Source organism: Canis aureus, chromosome 34 (genome assembly GCF_053574225.1).
Source record: "Canis aureus isolate CA01 chromosome 34, VMU_Caureus_v.1.0, whole genome shotgun sequence".
In the NCBI taxonomy this organism is placed as follows: Eukaryota; Metazoa; Chordata; class Mammalia; order Carnivora; family Canidae; genus Canis; species Canis aureus.
Window position 1 is genome coordinate 20,892,566 of NC_135644.1, and position 17,768 is coordinate 20,910,333.

A 17,768-nucleotide genomic window follows, 5' to 3' on the forward strand; every position below is an offset into this window, starting at 1 on the left:
GGTATTAACCGCTGCTGGAAGTGGTGGCTCCATTTCTGGTTAATCATGAAGAGCCTTGGGTTTAAAAACAACAAAATAAGAAGCCCCAACTCTTTAAATCTTTGACTGCTTCAGTTCATCATGGGGTTCTCTAGAATATCTGACGACTTTCCCTTAGATATCCATTTGGTCTTTATATTCATTATTTCATTTAATTAATTAATTTATTTATTAAAAGATTTTATTTATTTATTCATAGACACAGAGAGAGAGGCAGAGACACAGAGGGAGAAGCAGGGTCCATGCAGGGAGCCCGATGTGGGACTCGATCTCGGGTCTCCAGGATCACACCCCAGGCGCAAGCTGCGCCAAACTGCTGCGCCACCAGTGCTGCCCTATATTCATTATTTTAAAAATCACTTACTCTTCTAGTCCCAATGGAATTAAAAAAATGAAAATGGCAATTTGTTTTCCTTAAATAATCCATACTGTAGGATGGGAAATAGATGATGCATTATAAGTATCATATGGAGCTTTTGCACTGAGTAACTGTAAGTGTCCTTTTCTCAGTGCTTAGTGAACACAGGACAGGGGACTCGGGTGTTCAGTGGGAGGAAGTGGGAGAGAGCAGGGGTGTCTTCTAAGAGGAATTAACAGTAAAACTGGCATTTTTTGAGAGAACCAGTATTTTGGACAACAGATACATACATCTCACTAAGGATTTTGCAGAAGAAGCTGTGCAAAATATGTGTATCAGAAACTGTGTATGGAACTCGGGACTGAAGAAATATCTGTGATTTCTTTAAAGAAAGGAACTAAAATTTAATTAGAGATTCAAAATACAGATGCCAAAATAGGTTTATAAGATAAAATAGGGATGCCTGGATAGCTCAGTGGTTGAGCGTCTGCCTTCAGCCCAGGGCCTGATCCTGGAGTCCTGGGATCGAGTCCCACATCGGGCTCCTTGCATGGAGCCTGCTTCTCCTTCTGCCTATGTCTCTGCCTCTCTCTGTGTGTGTCTCTCATGAATAAATAAATAAAATATTAAAAGATACTGTAGGATTATATGCAGAGTGTTTGAATGGTTTCCACATTATGTGCCTATGGTAATAGCACTCCCTTCTTGAAGGATCTTATTTGAGAATATAAAACATGCATAAGTGAAAATGTAGCATTTAGTCAGTATTTAAAATTAGTGTGAATGAAGTTAAGAGGTCAGGACTGTGCATGGAGAGAAATCACCAGGAGCGGAGGAGAGAAAGGAAGACTGAGAAGGTTATGGTGGCCCACTTGGACCTGCTGCTTCTCTTGCCTGGATCCTGGTCTTGCTGCGGCCACCTCCTCCTCAGCTGCCTGAGCACCTGTGGAGAATGACAGCATCCACTCCCACAATTGGTGTTTGATGGTTCTAACTTCATATCTCTTGCATTAAAATGTCTCATCTAAATCTTGGGTATGTTTGGAATGTCTGGGATGGAAGAGGAGATTTTAGTGTCTGGATTTTTAGGATCTGGATCTGGCCCATCCAGCCAGAACACATGTTCCTGACACTGCTGAGGGCCACAGCCTGCAACCCACGAGGCGTTTGTCCTGCCTTTCTGTAAAACCTGTGGCATTTTGTCACTTGTTGCATTGTTACTGTTGGAAGTCCCCAACTACTTAGTCAACATAATCATACACTGAAGGCTTAATCTTCCCTTTGCATAGCATAAGAAAAAAATCTTGAAAAGCTAGACCGTCTACTGAACTATTAATAACATTTCAAGCATAACTATGAAAATTAAATGCTATAATCACATTAGCCATTAAGGTTATTCATACTTTTGTAATCTATGGAAATCTAAAATTAGAAAAGACAATACAAAGTAATGAGGGAATTCGAAGTATTGTTTAAATGAAAAATGTCCTAAATTATAAGGATAGAATTCTTTTTTTTTTTTTTCTACTAGATAGTCTGTGGCAAACACCATTAAGAAAATAATGCATGGCTTTGTTCAGTTTAAAAAATTACATACACTGATAATTAATGTCATCAATTATTTACAAAATCATTTTCACTTTTTTTTCCCTAAAAAGCAGCAGTGAGATTTTAATACTTTGGTACACTCTTGATGTCTGTTGAAATAAGTCAATTTAATTGGTTTTTCCCTAGGCATGTAGTTCCCTCATGCTTTAAAAAAAAATGTTTTGAGTGCAGAGTGCTTATAGAGAAGTCATTTCACAGATTAGATCTTTAAAATTTTAATTTGGAGCATATTTGGAATTAAATATGACTTTAATGGATAGATTATAGGTTCTGTATTCAAATACTGCCTTCTAGGTGTCTCATTGACTAACTCTCTAAATAGTTCCTATCTGGGATGCCTGGGTGGCTCAGTGGCTGAGCGTCTACTTTTAACTCAGGGTCCTGATCCCAGGGTCCTGGGATTGAGTCCTGCATTGGGCTCCATGCAGGGAGCTCGCTTTTCCTAATGTCTGTGTCTCTGCCTCTGTGTGCCTTGTATATAAATAAATTCTTTAAAATAGTTCCTATCTTTTAAGTATTTTATAAATGAGCAGAGTGCATATTTGAGTTGTTGTGAGAAAGGATGAAAGAATGCCTGAGAATCGCTTTGGTCTGTAGTAATTGCAGTGTGTGGGAGAGTGATGATATCAAAGCATTCTTTAATCTAAAAATGTTAGGGGTGCCTGAGTGGCTCAATAGATTAAGCATCTGACTCTTGATTGTGGCTCAGGTCATGATCTTTGGGTTGCAAAATCGAGCCCCCATGTTGGGCTCGTGTGCTGGGCATGGAGCCGGCTTGTGATTCTCTCTCTCCCCCTCCCCCCCCCTGCCCTTCTACCCCCCAAAATGTTAGCTCAATAGTGATACAATTTGTTAATAGCAATTTTGTTTTTAGTGACCTCTTAGAAAACTGTTTCAGCCTTACCTAGTAGTGTCCATATGTACTTTTTTGGGACATAGGCAATTATTGTGTTACTTTTGTCATATGGATATAGGGCACCTAAAAAATAAAAGCCTTCTTGATTAAAAAAAAAAAAGTCGAATAAATCACAGCAAAGAAGATAAATGTCTGTTTTCCCTATATGGTACTCATTATAATCTGTAATTAAGGTGCTGAATCTTATTTTTGTTGCTTTTGATTTTAAAGTAGTGAAAATTACTTTCATAATTAAAATGCAACATTATGAAATTGAGAATATTATGGAAGGAAACAGACTGCTAACTGCTGGTAAAATTCTGGAGGGGGCATGTGTGTATTTGAAATTCTCCCAAGGTAAAGGAAACGCCCAGGGGAAAATATGCACATCATAGGCAAGGTATTCTTAAAGGATGTCTGTTCTGGAGTTTGACTAAGTGGAAGAGCAAATTATTGACTGAGAATTATATTTACTTCTTGCCCAGAGACCTCCCAAGGTGACTTATGTCTTCATGGAAACATAGCATCTCCACTGTGTCTGTTGCTTACTCTGCCTTTTGGATTTCCAGTTAGCCCGGCAGAGACACTGGAAGTGCCACCCAGGGCAAACATCATTTGGTTTCTAAATAAGGCACAAAGCTGCAAATACACAAAAGTAGAGTGGTTGCTAAATGAATAGGAGTACTGCAGCTTCTGTTCATACTATGCAGTGATGATAATGTCTGTCTTTGTAAATCAAGGAAAATAATATTTAGCTTTAAAATTAATGTTTAATTATTAATTTCCAAGAGGAAGCCACACTAAAAAAAAGTTGATCTAGAAAAAGCTCTCATGAACAATCTCAAAATTTTTCCATGTGATTCACCCAGAGGCCTTTAAAAGAAAGTATATGTGTCTGCGTTTGTGTTTGTATCTGTAAGTGTAAATTGACTAATAAGTTATGGATTTAAATTTTTGAAACTGATATACTTTTTCTTTTTAAGGGATTGCATAGAATTAATTTCACTGTCAGAAATGTTTATTGCAGGGACACCTGGGTGGCACAGTCGGTTAAGCATCTGCCTTTGGCTCAGATCATGATCCAAGGGTTCTGGGATAGAGCCTCTCATCAGGCTCCCTGCTCAGTGGGGAGCCTGCTTTTCCCTCTCCCTCTGCTATTCCCCATGCTATTCTCTCTATGTCAAATAACATCTTAAAAAAAATAAGAGCTCGAATTGTGACATGAGAGCAGAATCAGGTGGTACATGGTGGTATGTATGTGGAAGGGATGGCAGGTTGACCCCAGGTTGTAATGGGGATTGGATTCAGCATTGATTTGGAACTAAATGTGAGCAGTGAAGGAAAGACAAGAATTAAAGTTAATTCTTAGATTTTTTTGCCTTTTCTGGGGAAGTTAATTCTTAGATTTTTGCCTTTCCTGGGGAAGTTAATTCTTAGATTTTTACCTTTCCTGGGGCTGTTGAGATGGGAAGACTAAGGGAGGAAAAATGAAGATTTTGCTTTTGGCATTGCCAAGTTTGTAATGCCTAGTCAGCCAAGAGATGTAGAAAGAAAATGGGCAGTTAATATTTTAGGTAGGATGACCATGTGATTGATTAAGCAATGTGGGACACCTTTGAAAATAAAGCAGAGGTGCGGTGGGAATTTGGGTTTTACCAAAACCCAACTACTATACTAAAGCCGGGACAACAGAGGCAAATTGGGGCTCTTTCGACAAACCAGAAGGTATGATGTGTAGGAATCTAGTTCCAGGAAAAGATTTCAGGATTGGTAATATCATATGTTAAGGGCAGTGACGAGGTCTGTTATTTATTTATTTATTTATTTATTTATTTATTTATTTATTTATTTGTCTGTTCTTTAAAATCCAAAGCAACATAAAGGTATTTGGTGATAATAAAACTATAGGACAGTATCAGTAAAGTTAGGAGGTACCAGCCAAAGGGAGTAGACCTCATGAGTTGATATGAGGTAAGGGAGTACACATAAAAAGTATAGACACCCTTTTAAAGAGGTTTTGTTGTGGAAAGAGATGTAGGTGAAAAATAGCTATAGAGTTCTTTTAGAGGCCATTGATGTCCACCAAAACTAGAAGGGAATTCCAGTGGAAGTCCTTGGTTTATTTTAGGGTAGTTTGTATTAGAGTCAACACTGCACATGTAGAAAGAGACATAATGCTTCTGTGAGTGGAAATAATGGAACATGTAACTTTGGACCACAGTTTCTGTTGCTCTTATTTGAATAATCTGTATTTGATTTTGAACATCCTAAAAAAAATCTGAATTGTTACAAAAATGACCTTTGATTTATAAAAGGACTATAAAATCTAGCCTTTCAGATGCCACTCCATTCGCTTCAGGGCCATAGTCTTCTGGTCTGGGAGGAGTAAAACCATGTAACTCAAGTATCAGCTGCTATTGGCTGTATTAGGGTTTTTGTGATGGGAAAGGGTGTTTTCCTTGAACAAACTGCAAGAAGTCTTAGAAGCTTCTGCAGGAAATATGACTGTTTCCTTTTCCTTTTTACAAAATCAAATACCTGAGACTTTCTGCAAATTTTATTTACCCAGCTTTCTTCAGATTATTCTACAAATAATTTTAAGGTTTTTCTTAAATATCCTACAGATGGGTTTCTTACCACTAAGATCTAGCAAATTATCTAGTGAGATGTTGCTTAAAAATTTAAAAGAATTGTATATGTTAAGAATCTGCAAGAATTTTTATAAAAACAGGCAAAAACATTGAATTTTCTAATTTTAAAACTGCTAAATAAGGAGCTACTTTTTAAAACTACTGTATTAAACACATTCCCTTTAGAAGAAGGACTTGTGAAAATGTTACATGATCATTCCCGGAATGATTTTGAAAGACCAGTAAATTCCTTCTTTTACATATTTGCCAGAGGTAAGAAGTGCCTGGCACTTACATGCATGATAAACAGTAGAGTCAGTAACAGAACAGGACAGTTGGTATAGCATTCTCTAAGAGTAAATACCCAATGAACGGTCCCATTTCGTGAAGATTTTATGAAAGAATTGTAAGTACGTATGATTTGTAAACATAATTTAAAATTTCTCAACATCTGCTTTTAAAAATGGTCTAAGGTTTTTCTTTGAGCTATTAATTACTTTTAAATATTTTAATATATTTGAGGACACTTTCAGAATTTTTACAGAAAAAGCTAAAGAGCTTAATGGTTTTGTGAATTGACACTATGGAGAGTAAATTATATAATTTATTTTGGACACATTAGATATATATGCAAAGGTATAGTTTGTGCTTTTTGGAAAAGGAAAATTTAAATATAACAATCCATTAAACTGTGTATATATATTATGTTTTTATTTGATATACTTTCAAGCTTTAAGCCATGGTGACATTTCTTTCAAATTATCATGAACATTTCAATAAATAATATGATAATTATACTTATTTAGAGCTTTCATTTTTGCCAAGTACTAATCACTGTGTCTTGTAATACAAGTACCCTGTAAAGCATACTTTGAATATTTTCTTCATTTAATGTCAGTAAATAAGTAAGACTCAAAGGTGTTGTTACTTAACAAGAAATTCAGACTATAATTAGCCTTTTGATCTCCAGATTGGTGCTCTTTTTTCAATACCATACTGGCATGGGTTCTCTCTGTATTAACACCTCTTTAGTGAGTAAAAATAGCATTCAAGGGATCCCTGGGTGGCGCAGCGGTTTGGCGCCTGCCTTTGGCCCAGGGCGCGATCCTGGAGACCCGGGATCGAATCCCACGTCGGGCTCCCGGTGCATGGAGCCTGCTTCTCCCTCTGCCTGTGTCTCTGCCTCTCTCTCTCTCTCTGTATGACTATCATAAATTAAAAAAAAAAAATTATTAAAAAAAAAATAGCATTCAAATTTATCTAAATTAAAGACCTGTAAAGAACCTATCCATAATACATTACTTTTAGAGCAGGCCCTGAGTGTAATATTAACTCTGTCAGCATGATCCATGAATAAGAAGGTTACTAGTAGAATTATGACTTGGCTCTTCCTTGATTATATGATTTTGCTTAACTGACCAAAGAACACAACCTGACTCATCACTTTGCTTATAATACTGTACTTCCTTTGTAAAAATGTGTGTGCTAAGACTTCATTCTCTTTTTAGACCACTCTAACTTCATCCTTTAAATAGATGCCTGGTATGATGTGATTTTAGATGAAATGTGGAAACAAGTCTTTTTGTGCATGCCAAATTTTTGGGGTGGGATATCTGTGGATAATCAACATATTTTATTATCCACAGATAATCAACATGTTTCTTTTAATTAAAATTCCAAATGGTTTCCACTGAAAGTCTGGGACTTAAATAACAAGGTAAAGAAAGTGAGCTAACATTGTCTTGTGGCACAAAGTATTTTTTCCCCAGCTTTATTAAGATGTAATTGGCATATAACATTGTGTAAGTTTAATGTGTACAGTCTGTTGATCTGATACGCTTATATATTATGAAATGATTACCACCAAAATTTTAAATTCACATCATATAATTACCACTTATTGTTGTTGTTTTTTAAGATTTATTTATTTAGAGAGAGCAAGAAATTGAGAGACCGAATGGGGCAGAGGCAGAGGAAAAGAGAATCTTTTTTTTTTTTTTTTTTTTTAAAGATTTTATTTATTCATGAGAGACCTAGAAAGAGAGAGAGGCAGAGACACAGGCAGAGGGAGAAGCAGGCTCCATCCAGGAATCCCGATGTGGGACTCGATCCCAGGACTCTAGGATCACACCCTGAGCTGAAGGCAGGCACTAAACCGCTGAACCACCCAAGGATCCCCTAGAATCTTAAGCAGATTCCACACTGAGCATCGAGCCCAATGCCAGGCTCAATCCCAGGACCCTGAGATCATGAGCTGAAACCAAGAGTTGGACACTTAACTGACTATACCACTCACGTGCCCCCTCCTCTTTTTTTATGATGAAGATCTCTCAGCACCTTTTTAATAGTATAATACAGTATTACTAACTGTATTCACCCTTCTGTACATTACAATCCCAGAAACATACTCATCTTGTAGTTGGAAGTTTATACCCTTTGTCCAAGATCTCTTCATTTTTTCCCCCACCCCTTAGCTGCAGAAACCCCATTCTAGGCTCTGCTTCTGAGTTCAGGACTTTGATTCCACATATAAGTGATATGATACAGTATTTGTCTTTCTGTGTGATTTATTTCACTTAGCATAATACCCTGAAGGTTCATCCATGTTGTCATAAGTGGCAGGATTTCTCTTTTTTTATGGTTGAGTAATATTTCATTGAATTTATATGCCACATTTGCTTTATTCATTTATCCATTGATTGGCACTTAAGTTGTTTCCATGTCCTGGCTATTATGAAATAGTGCTACATAATGAACATGGGATTGAAGTAATCTCTTTGAGATCCTCTTTTCTTTCTTCTTCTTCTTTTTTTTTAAGATTTTATTTATTTATTTATTCATGAAAGACACACAGAGAGAGGCAGAGACACAGGCAGAGGGAGAAGCAGGCTCCCTGCAGGGAGCCCAATGCAGGATTTGATCCCAGGACCCCAGGATCACGTCCTGAGCCGAAGGCAGGCGCTCAACCGCTGAGCCACCCAGGGTTCCCTGAGAACTTCTTTTCATTTCATTTGGTAATGTACCCAGATGTGAGATTGCTGGATCATATGGTAGTTCTATTTTTAATTTTTTGAAGTAGCTCTATAGTGTTTTCCATAGTGGCTGTACCATTTTACCTTCCCACTAACAGTGTGCAAAGGTATTTCTTACAGCTGTTGGGTATTTAAAGAAGTCTTCCTAAAAATGATAAAATTACAAAAACCTTAGAGCCTTAGAGAATGGAGAAGTAACAGTTGTTTGTACCTAAGAAAGATTTTAAGTGTTGAAATTGTAAATGAACTTGCTATTACAAAATATATCTAAAACATGAAAAATAATTAGTTCAGTAGGATCAGAGTGTTTTTTTATTTTTATATTTTTTTAAACAGGAGCTATGTTTCTGAATACCTTATAGAAATCTGACTTGTATAATTCAATTTAGTTTTCCTATAGAAATAAGTACATGAGATTTATTTTTCAAATCTTAATCACAAACCTTATATAAGACTCACATATAAACACGACAGAAAATGCAATCTCACCATATTTTATTTTACAGATCAAAAAGATATATCAAGTTACTATCTGCCTGGTTAATTGCTGCTAAGCACACACTGAGGATTATAAATGAAACAAATCCGTTTATCCATGTAGGCCATGAGGTCAGATAGTTGAAACTATAAATAGGCAGATTTAATGATGTCATTAGTAAGAAAAAGGAGACTGTACCTCCGTGGTGTGTTGTTTACTCCCACTAAGCATATGTTTTTTAGAAAGCAAATTACTGAACCAGATGGAATAAGGAAAAAAAAAAACTAAGGTGAGTAATAGAATTATTTAACACCAACTCATTATACATTCAACATTAGGAGTATAGTTGTATTGCATTTTCATGTTTGAAATGGTTATGCATCAGTCTTTAGAACTAAATTTGGGTGTTTTCTACACAATCTTGGAGTTATATAGCCATGACTTTAAATGGAATGTTTAAATGCCTTCATAGCACTGTTTAACTTTGTCAAAGGAAAAGAGGGTATTTATTCACACAAAGAAATGGAATGGTTAATCCAAAAGCCGAATATATGGAGTTATACAACTAGGAACTCATTCTTTCTAAACCCCAACTGTTTCAATGCTATGCTTAGTACTGACACCCCCTCCCCGGTTCTTTTAAACTTTCTTATTGTCAGTTAACTCTCAAGTCACATGTATAGTCCACTCGGTGATTGCATTTGTTGGGGTAACTTGTTAAAAGTTTTGACTTCTTGTAAAAGCATAGCTAAGTTCTGTTCCGCCCCGCCCAAGAGAGATGCTAAAAAACAATGTAAAACTATTAAGTAAATAAAGAATATTTAAAGATTAATTGATGAGTGATTACATTTGCCGTTTTGTTTTAAATTACTCTTGTGGAATCACAGAAACATGATTTTCCAATTTTCAGAGCTGGAAAAAAGGTTAGTCAAAGTTAGCTATCATTTCTTGAAGCGTAGATTTAAGATATCCCATCAACTTCATGAAAATAAGCCACAGTCCATCAAAAAGAAATAAAGGATTAGTTTTGCCTTTGTGATAGAATATAAGTAATCTTTGTATTTTCTAATTTTTATTTTTTACTTTTGAGCTTTTCCTCAAGAAAAGTGGTAGAAAGATATTAAGACACTAAGAATAACATGTGAATAATGCTTATGAAATTTTCAGGACAAAAAGTAGCACATAATGATCTTTTTGTGAGAGCATTGCAATATATCTGGTTTTATTTTAGGATCAAAAAGTGAATGTCCGCTATTTTAGCTCCTTTATCTTGGCATTCATAATACAGGACACACCTATTATGCCAGAATTCTTGTGCTAAAGTTGTTTTAATGGCTTTGATATTCTGAGAGCTATTTTTGAACAAAATCTTTGCTAAGACTTTGTGCTGTATTGACCACCAGTACTTGGCATGTTATATATGCCTTTGTTTCCAGATCCGCCTGTTTCCTCAGGGAAAGTTTGTATAAATGAATGAGACTACTGTACGTTTGTCATTTCCTTCTGTTGTTTCTTGGGAGGAAGAATTGCAATAGATTTTACAGTATTTCTACCCTAAATTAGCTACCTTTCTGTGAAGCTGAAATATGTAGTGGTTAGGAGGGTTGGAAATAGTATTTTAGGTTGCTTAAACCAGGCAGATAGATGACACATAATTTACTTTTTAGAATGTGGGTGATTTCCTTTGCTTGATCATGAAAGCCTGGTTCCAGTGAATTAGTCTTTAGCATACATGTCTCATGGTTTTCTTCTGGTGAGCCAGGGCTTTGTTTACATATTGTTCCCGAAAAAAAATAATAAATTATATTTATTGAATAAGTTCATACAGTTTCTTTTTCTGTCATTCCAAATAGGATTTTAAGCCCTCAGATTATTGTTTCACCAGTGCTGGACGCACATGGTGGAAATTCAGCAGCAGAATGGCAGGGAGAAAGGAAGTGGGTGTGGAAACCCTGGATATCAAACCTAGATCTGCAGTTTACCAACTATGACTGAGGACAAGTTAGTCCTCCTCGCAGGAATTCATTCCTTAGGCTGTAAAATACAAAAAAAAAAAACAGCGAAATTCTGCAAGATTGTTTTAAGAATTAAGTATAATGCCTACATAGTTTCCCACCTATTGTAGCTTAATGAGTTGCACTGTTGATGTTATGAGTACTTCATCTGTGCTCATTGATGGATGAAACTGAAGACACCTGAAGAGAAAGGAAGAACAAGGTAACATTCGGGACTTTTCATGTATAATTGGGTAAAATAATAAGCTATTAATTTTTTGAGAGCAGGGAATGCTGTATTTTTAAGATTTTATTTATTTGAGAGGGAGAAAGAGAGAGAGAGAACAAGAAGTGAGGAGGGACAGAGGGAGAAGCAGACCCCCTGCTGTGCAGGAAGCCCAATGCGGGGCTTGATCTCAGGACCCTCTTAGGATCTGGAGGTCATGACCTGAGCTGAAGGCAGACTCTTAACCAGCTGAGCTACTAAGGCACCCTTGTATTTCTTTTTTGACCCAAAGCTAGTAATGGCAGCTTAACGAATGCTGTTGTGTGGTAATGTGTGTGGGAAAACTCATGTTGCTTTACCTCCTGGTTCAGAGTTCTTTCCTAAGTATCAGTATCTTTATTTAACTCTATGCTTACTCTATCAAGTTAGCTAATTTTAATTCATCTATAATTTGACCTTTTTCACACAGGAATTTAAGATATATTTTTATTGACCAACATTGAGTAGAATATATATATATATAAAATAACTTATTTGGGGGGAGTTGTCAAACTAACAAATGTGAGAAAATATCAGTGCAAGTTAAAAGACTATGATAGATGGGAGGGGGAAGAGAAAACTTTTAATGGGATATAGATGTTAGGAATCTTAATGGTTGGTTGGTTGTCTACATTGCTGAAACATAACCAGATTTTTATATGATTGAAAATAATCTATTCCTTATGCAAGTTCTCCTTGTTTTCTGAGAATCGGGGTCAAATGGTGAAACTTTGATTTTGTAACAAATCTATAAACAGTCCTATTTTGGCATGTTACTAAGAAATTGGGATTTTTTTTTTTTTTTTTTTGATTGGGAAAACATTTGAGCACCTGACTGTGTGTGTGTGTGTGTGTGTGTGTGTGTGTGTGTATCTAAAGAGACAGAATTCATTCATTCAACAATATTTTATTAAGCATCTTCTTTGTGCCAAAAAATGTTCTAGATTCTTCAGCATATAGCACTAAACTAGAGCGTTAAAGTGCCTGGACTCAGCAAGCTTCCAGTCATTAATCAGATGTTACTACTCTGAACTAATCACTAGTCAGAATTGTGAACATTTACAGTAAATCATTTGAAGATTCTTGCTATAGAAAAAAAGTATAAAATATGTAATCAGGGATTACTTTGCTTAATATGCCATTTTGTGCTTGTAATAAAGAGACACCAAAAAATGAGATATGAAGGCATAGAAACCTTTTTTTTTGTTAGTAAATATTTGATTTTCAATTACATTGTGATTTTTCAGTTCTGATGGCACATGCAAGATTTTATTTCTAGGTTTTAACTTTTTATTATTTTATTTACTTTGGAATTGAAAACAGTTATGAAAGCATTTAATTAATAAAAATAGGATAGTTCCAGATTATTCATTCCCCAGATAAAAGGAATTATTACTACAGAGGGTAAAAATGATGGTTTCTGGAGAGTTGCACTTTATATATTTATATCTTAATACAGCTTATTATCCTATTGAGAGAATTATTAGTATAATTTCTGACCTGTGATCTGATCCACAGTGTGCTCATTATTACTACCTTTCTTACATGATTCAGGGGTAGTTGATGTGTTTTTTGCTTAGACTGTACGTGTTTGGATGAAGTATAAAAATGAGTTTGTGGCCACAATTTCTTAGATTTCTCAGTGTATGGATCAAAGTTCTCCAGCAATCCTATATCTAGTAATATTGTAGAAGCTCTTAAACTTTAGTGAACCCTCACAGGATCAAATAAGAATTCCACCTCCTTGGTAAAACATGCTGAAATGGCTGTGCTTGGCACAATGAACCCCTGGAGCCAGTAGGCTACTTTCTAGATTGCCTGCTGGTACCTCTTATTATATTTTATCAAAAATGTACTGTTGAATTAAGTGTGAAAGAGACCATGAAAAGAATAAAATAAAATGATAAAAATCAAGTAATTTGCACTCAAATTGCTTGCAGGTGTCTTGAAATCCTTAGCTCACTTAAAAAAATTGTAAGTGGAAGGCAAGCCATTGTGTGCTATTTATGCAAGATCCAATGGGGTGAAAATCCAACCAGTGTGTATATTTGCAGAGATAAGCTTTTATTCTACATCAAAGATCAGTGAATTTATATCTGTGTATTTTAAGTCACAATGCTTAAGGTTTACTTGAACTTTTGATTTCTCACTTAAGTGGCTTTTTAAAAAAAGATTTATTCATTTATTTATTCATGAGAGACAGAGCAACAGAGACATAGAGGGAGAAGCCGGCTCCTTTCAGGGAGCCTGATGTGGGACTTGATCCCTTAACATGGGATCACTCCCTGAGCCAAAGACAGATGCTCAACCGCTGAGCCACCCAGGCGTCTTTAAGTGGCGGTTTAAATGAACTTCTAATTAAATACAGAGGGTTTTTCCTGTACTTGTGTTTCTTCTTGATCATTTTCCAAAATCATTATTCTCAAAGCATCTTTTTTTTTCAAAGCATCCTCTTTGTCAACACTTATTATATTTTTATATATATTATATATAATAACATCAATACCTATCATATAAAAACTTTAGAGAAAATTGTCCCCAAATGAATTTATTAAATATATAAGAAAAATATAAAAACATTTCTGCAATTCTACATCTGAGTGTAAAAGTACAATTTTGAACTATGTTATTGTATAAGCAACTCTTATGAGGGAATCCCATATCTCTGGATTTAGGTAGTGAAACCAGTAAGTAAATGCAGTTATGTTGTATTTTTCATTATACCAACTACCTCTTTTTTGTTAGATGTGTTTGTTTACTCATTGATGGCTGCTTTGTATCTTGCCTTCAAACAAAGACGTTTAATTATACTCATATTTATTGCCCATTTAATATTTGTAGTAACCCATTGATCTGTAGTTAAAAGAAGAATGGCTTACTGGAAAAGCAATTCTTGAACTGCTTGAATCATAAAATGTTTCTTGGATAATTTGTGTCTGAGGTTGTGTTTTGTGTAGTGTTAAGTATGGCTAATAATTCTTGAACATCTGTTAGTCTTTCATAAATATGTTGTATTTTTAAATGTCAGTGATGTCAAATAACTGGGGAATCATGGCTTTAAATTATTTCCCTGTGTGTGGAGGGATCTGGGAGGAATTACACTGAGTACCAGGAACATGCTATATTAGTTTTGTGTGAAGTCTTACCAAGAATGATATACCAGAAAGGGGTATGTGCAAAGACTTGCCTGTGAATGTTTATAGCAGCATTATTTACAATAACCAAAAAGTAGAAACAACCCAAATGTCCATCAATTAATGAACGGATAAATAAAATGTAGTATAGTCCTGTAATGGGATGATATTGGGTAATAAAAAGTAGTAAAGTACAGTTACATCGACCACATGGACAAACCTCAAAAGTATTATGATCAGTAAAAGAAGCCAGAGAAAAGAGGACATATATTTTATGATTCCATTTATATGAAATATCCAAAAAGACAAGTATAGAGAGAGACAGATTAGTGGCAGCCTAGGGCTCCAGATGGGTTAGGGCTAAGACACAGTTATTAGAAAGAAAAATGATGATCTTCATTTATTTAAAGCATTTATTGAGAATGTTAGAGTGGAAGAAACTTCACACTTTCCAGCATAGCTCCTCATTTTGCATACAGAAGTGACAGAAGTGACCTTCATTTAGGATATCAATATATATTTGCTCTAGATTTCTAGATATATTCTAAATGTGCATTTTTGATTAGCCTTAGCGATTTCTTCTTTGTTTTCCAATTCTTTCCAATTGTTTTGTTCACCTGTACATTGGGCATAAGATTTTGGGGGGGGGGGTTCTATATTAGTACTTCTAAAACACAAAAGGAGAGAGTATTCATTACCTCCTCACCCAGTTTCAGAAACCCCTTTTGATCTTGCTTTAGGTATCTCCTTCCCTGCCTCTACTTTTTCCCCTTCTTCTTTTTTGAAGAAAGTCATTTTACTTATGATTATTTATTTTTATTTTATTATATATGTATGAGTGATAAGGACTTTTGTTTTTAGACATACTTTCTGTGATATTATATCTAGCAAATTTAACATATCATCTAATACTCCGTTTTAATTCAGATTTCTCTAGCAATCAGTTTGTCCATACTGGATTCAATTTTCCACATTCCTTTGATGCTTATGGCACTTAAATCTCCTGTTCTACATCAGTTCTTGCCCCAATCCTATTTCCCCACCTCCCTCCCCCCCCATTGTTGATTCGTAGGGAAACCGAGCTGTAGGCTATCCACATTCTAGATTTTTCTTATTATGTTTGCTAATTATTATATTGCACAGCTAAATAGCATAAGTTAGAACATGCCATTATTTTTTTCATCCAAAAAATATTTTCCCCAGAATTGAGAGCAGATGAGCTAGTATTTAAGAATTGGTAGCAACTCTTTAAGATCAAAGATTAGCAGGCTTTCAGAAATGGTGTTCCAAGACTTGATTTATTCTGTTTTATTGCTGCATTTCTTTTGATAAAAAGATGGAGGGGGAGACATTGGGAAAATGTCATTCCTCCTTGAGGTAAGGTGAAGCTTAGTAGCTGCTTAGGACAGACACTCAAATGCAAAAGCATGGGCCTGGGGGTTTGAAATGTGTTGCTCTTACCAATCTCTGTGAATGGCCTCTTAGAGGGGAATGATTGAATGATGTCTTAACAGATTGGATTTTAATTTTTATTATGTTGCATATGGAATAATGTCTAGGTTGGTCTTTTCATGTTTTTTTTCTCCCCCCTAACAAAAGAAGCTTTTAAATCAAATGCCGTGATGCTTATTATATGTGCGTGTGATTTGCCAACAATCTTTTCTTACATAGAAGTGCAGGTAAAGGACCTTTAATGGACATTTAAAAATGTGGCTCTTATTTCATATTGTGGCTTTGTTTTCCCTACATGCTTTTTTTTTAATACCATGTATTTTTTTCTCTTATAATAGTATTTTCACCTCTGGATTGATATATCAGATTGATATATCATTCTGTGTTATGAATAATAGTATTTGTGCTTTTAAAATAGATCAAGAATTAATTTCATTTGCATGTCTTTTACTCTGTCTATAGGTGAGAGCCTCTTAGTTCAGTTAGTCTATGACTGTCTGGGGTCTGTGTAGGTAGGACTTGTTTAGTAATTGGCCATTAAATACAATACAACAGGGGCAGCCCGGGTGACTCAGCGGTTTAGCCCGCCTTCATCCCAGGGTGTGATCCTGGAGTCCAGGGATCGAGTCCCAGGCTGGGCTCCCTGCATCTAGCCTGCTTCTCCCTCTGCCTGTGTCTCTGCCTGCCTCTCTCATTCTCTCTCTCTCCCTTTCTTTCTCTCTCACTGTGTGTCTCATGAATAAATAAATAAAACTATAAAAAAATAAGTCAGCACAAGAATACATATTAGTGGGGATCATCATTTTTCTAATACCTTTGCCTTTATTTTAGCCCAGTGGTTTTCAAAGTGTAATATGCTAGATCACCAGTATATATCATCTGGACCCTATGTACAAATTTTATTTAAGTAGGTACAATGTGGGGACCACTCAAGCAAATCTGTTGGAAACTAGTTCCATAGATGATTCTAATGCCTATCAAAATTTTGAGAATCACTATCTTAGATAATCTATTTTTATTGTAACTTTCTGTTTTTAAATAGTCTGATTGGCTAAAAGTTGCAAAAACAATGCAGTTTCCCTATGCCTTCCTCCAAGCTTCTCCCAATAATATCTTACATAATTATAATACATTATTAAAACCAGGGAAGTGACATTGGTGTATAATATAGTCAAACTCAGGTACAGACCTTATTTGGACTTCATTAGCTTTTACATGGATCCTTTATTAGTATTATCTATTATTTACTTGTCTTGATTTATAATTCTATGACATTTTTACTACATAATATAGATTTGTGTGATCCCACAATCAGAATAAAGAACTGTTGCATCACTACATAGGAGCTCCTTTGTGTCATCCCTTAATAGTCACACCTTGCCTCCAACTCAGGCAGTCAGTGGTGTGTATTCTTTGACCTTCAGTTTATCACTTTAGGACTCTTATGTAAATAGAACTTTACATAACCCTGTGAGACTGGCTTTTTTCACTCTGGACGATGCCTTTGAGATCATCTGAGATGGTGAATATATCAAGACTATTGCTTTTTATTGCGGAGTCCATTATTTGGATGTCCACAGTTTAATAACCCCAAACTAGAAACAACCCAAATGCGCTCCAGTGTGAGAATGAATAAACAAAGTCAGTTGTCATAAACATTCATATACAGGTTTTATCTGATCGTAAGTTTTCATTTCTCTCGTGCAAATACCAAGAGTAGATTGCATGAGTAGATATGATGTGTGTGTTTAGCCTCCTATTATAGCCCCGTCTTTCCCATTGGAAAGTGGCTGTACCATTTTGCATTCACGTTATACAGCCACATGTGAGAAATCCAGTTTCTGCATGCTCTCGCCTGCACTTGATGTTGTCAGTAGTTGTCG

The 17,768-nt window shown here is 35.6% G+C and overlaps 1 protein-coding gene across 13 annotated transcripts in view; it reads left to right on the top strand.

The window, feature by feature from the left end:
• COBLL1 (cordon-bleu WH2 repeat protein like 1) overlaps positions 1-17,768 on the top strand; it is a 160,394-nt gene that overhangs the window by 61,627 nt on the left and 80,999 nt on the right. Inside the window, exon 1 of one of the 13 annotated variants that reach the window (XM_077883609.1) lies at positions 11,109-11,257. The exons of the other annotated variants lie outside the window; for them this stretch is intronic. Within the exon in view, the coding sequence (XP_077739735.1) occupies positions 11,220-11,257 (38 nt within the window). The 5' untranslated portion in view covers positions 11,109-11,219. Of the gene's footprint in view, positions 1-11,108; positions 11,258-17,768 lie in introns of those variants that run through there. 13 annotated transcript variants of the gene reach the window in all.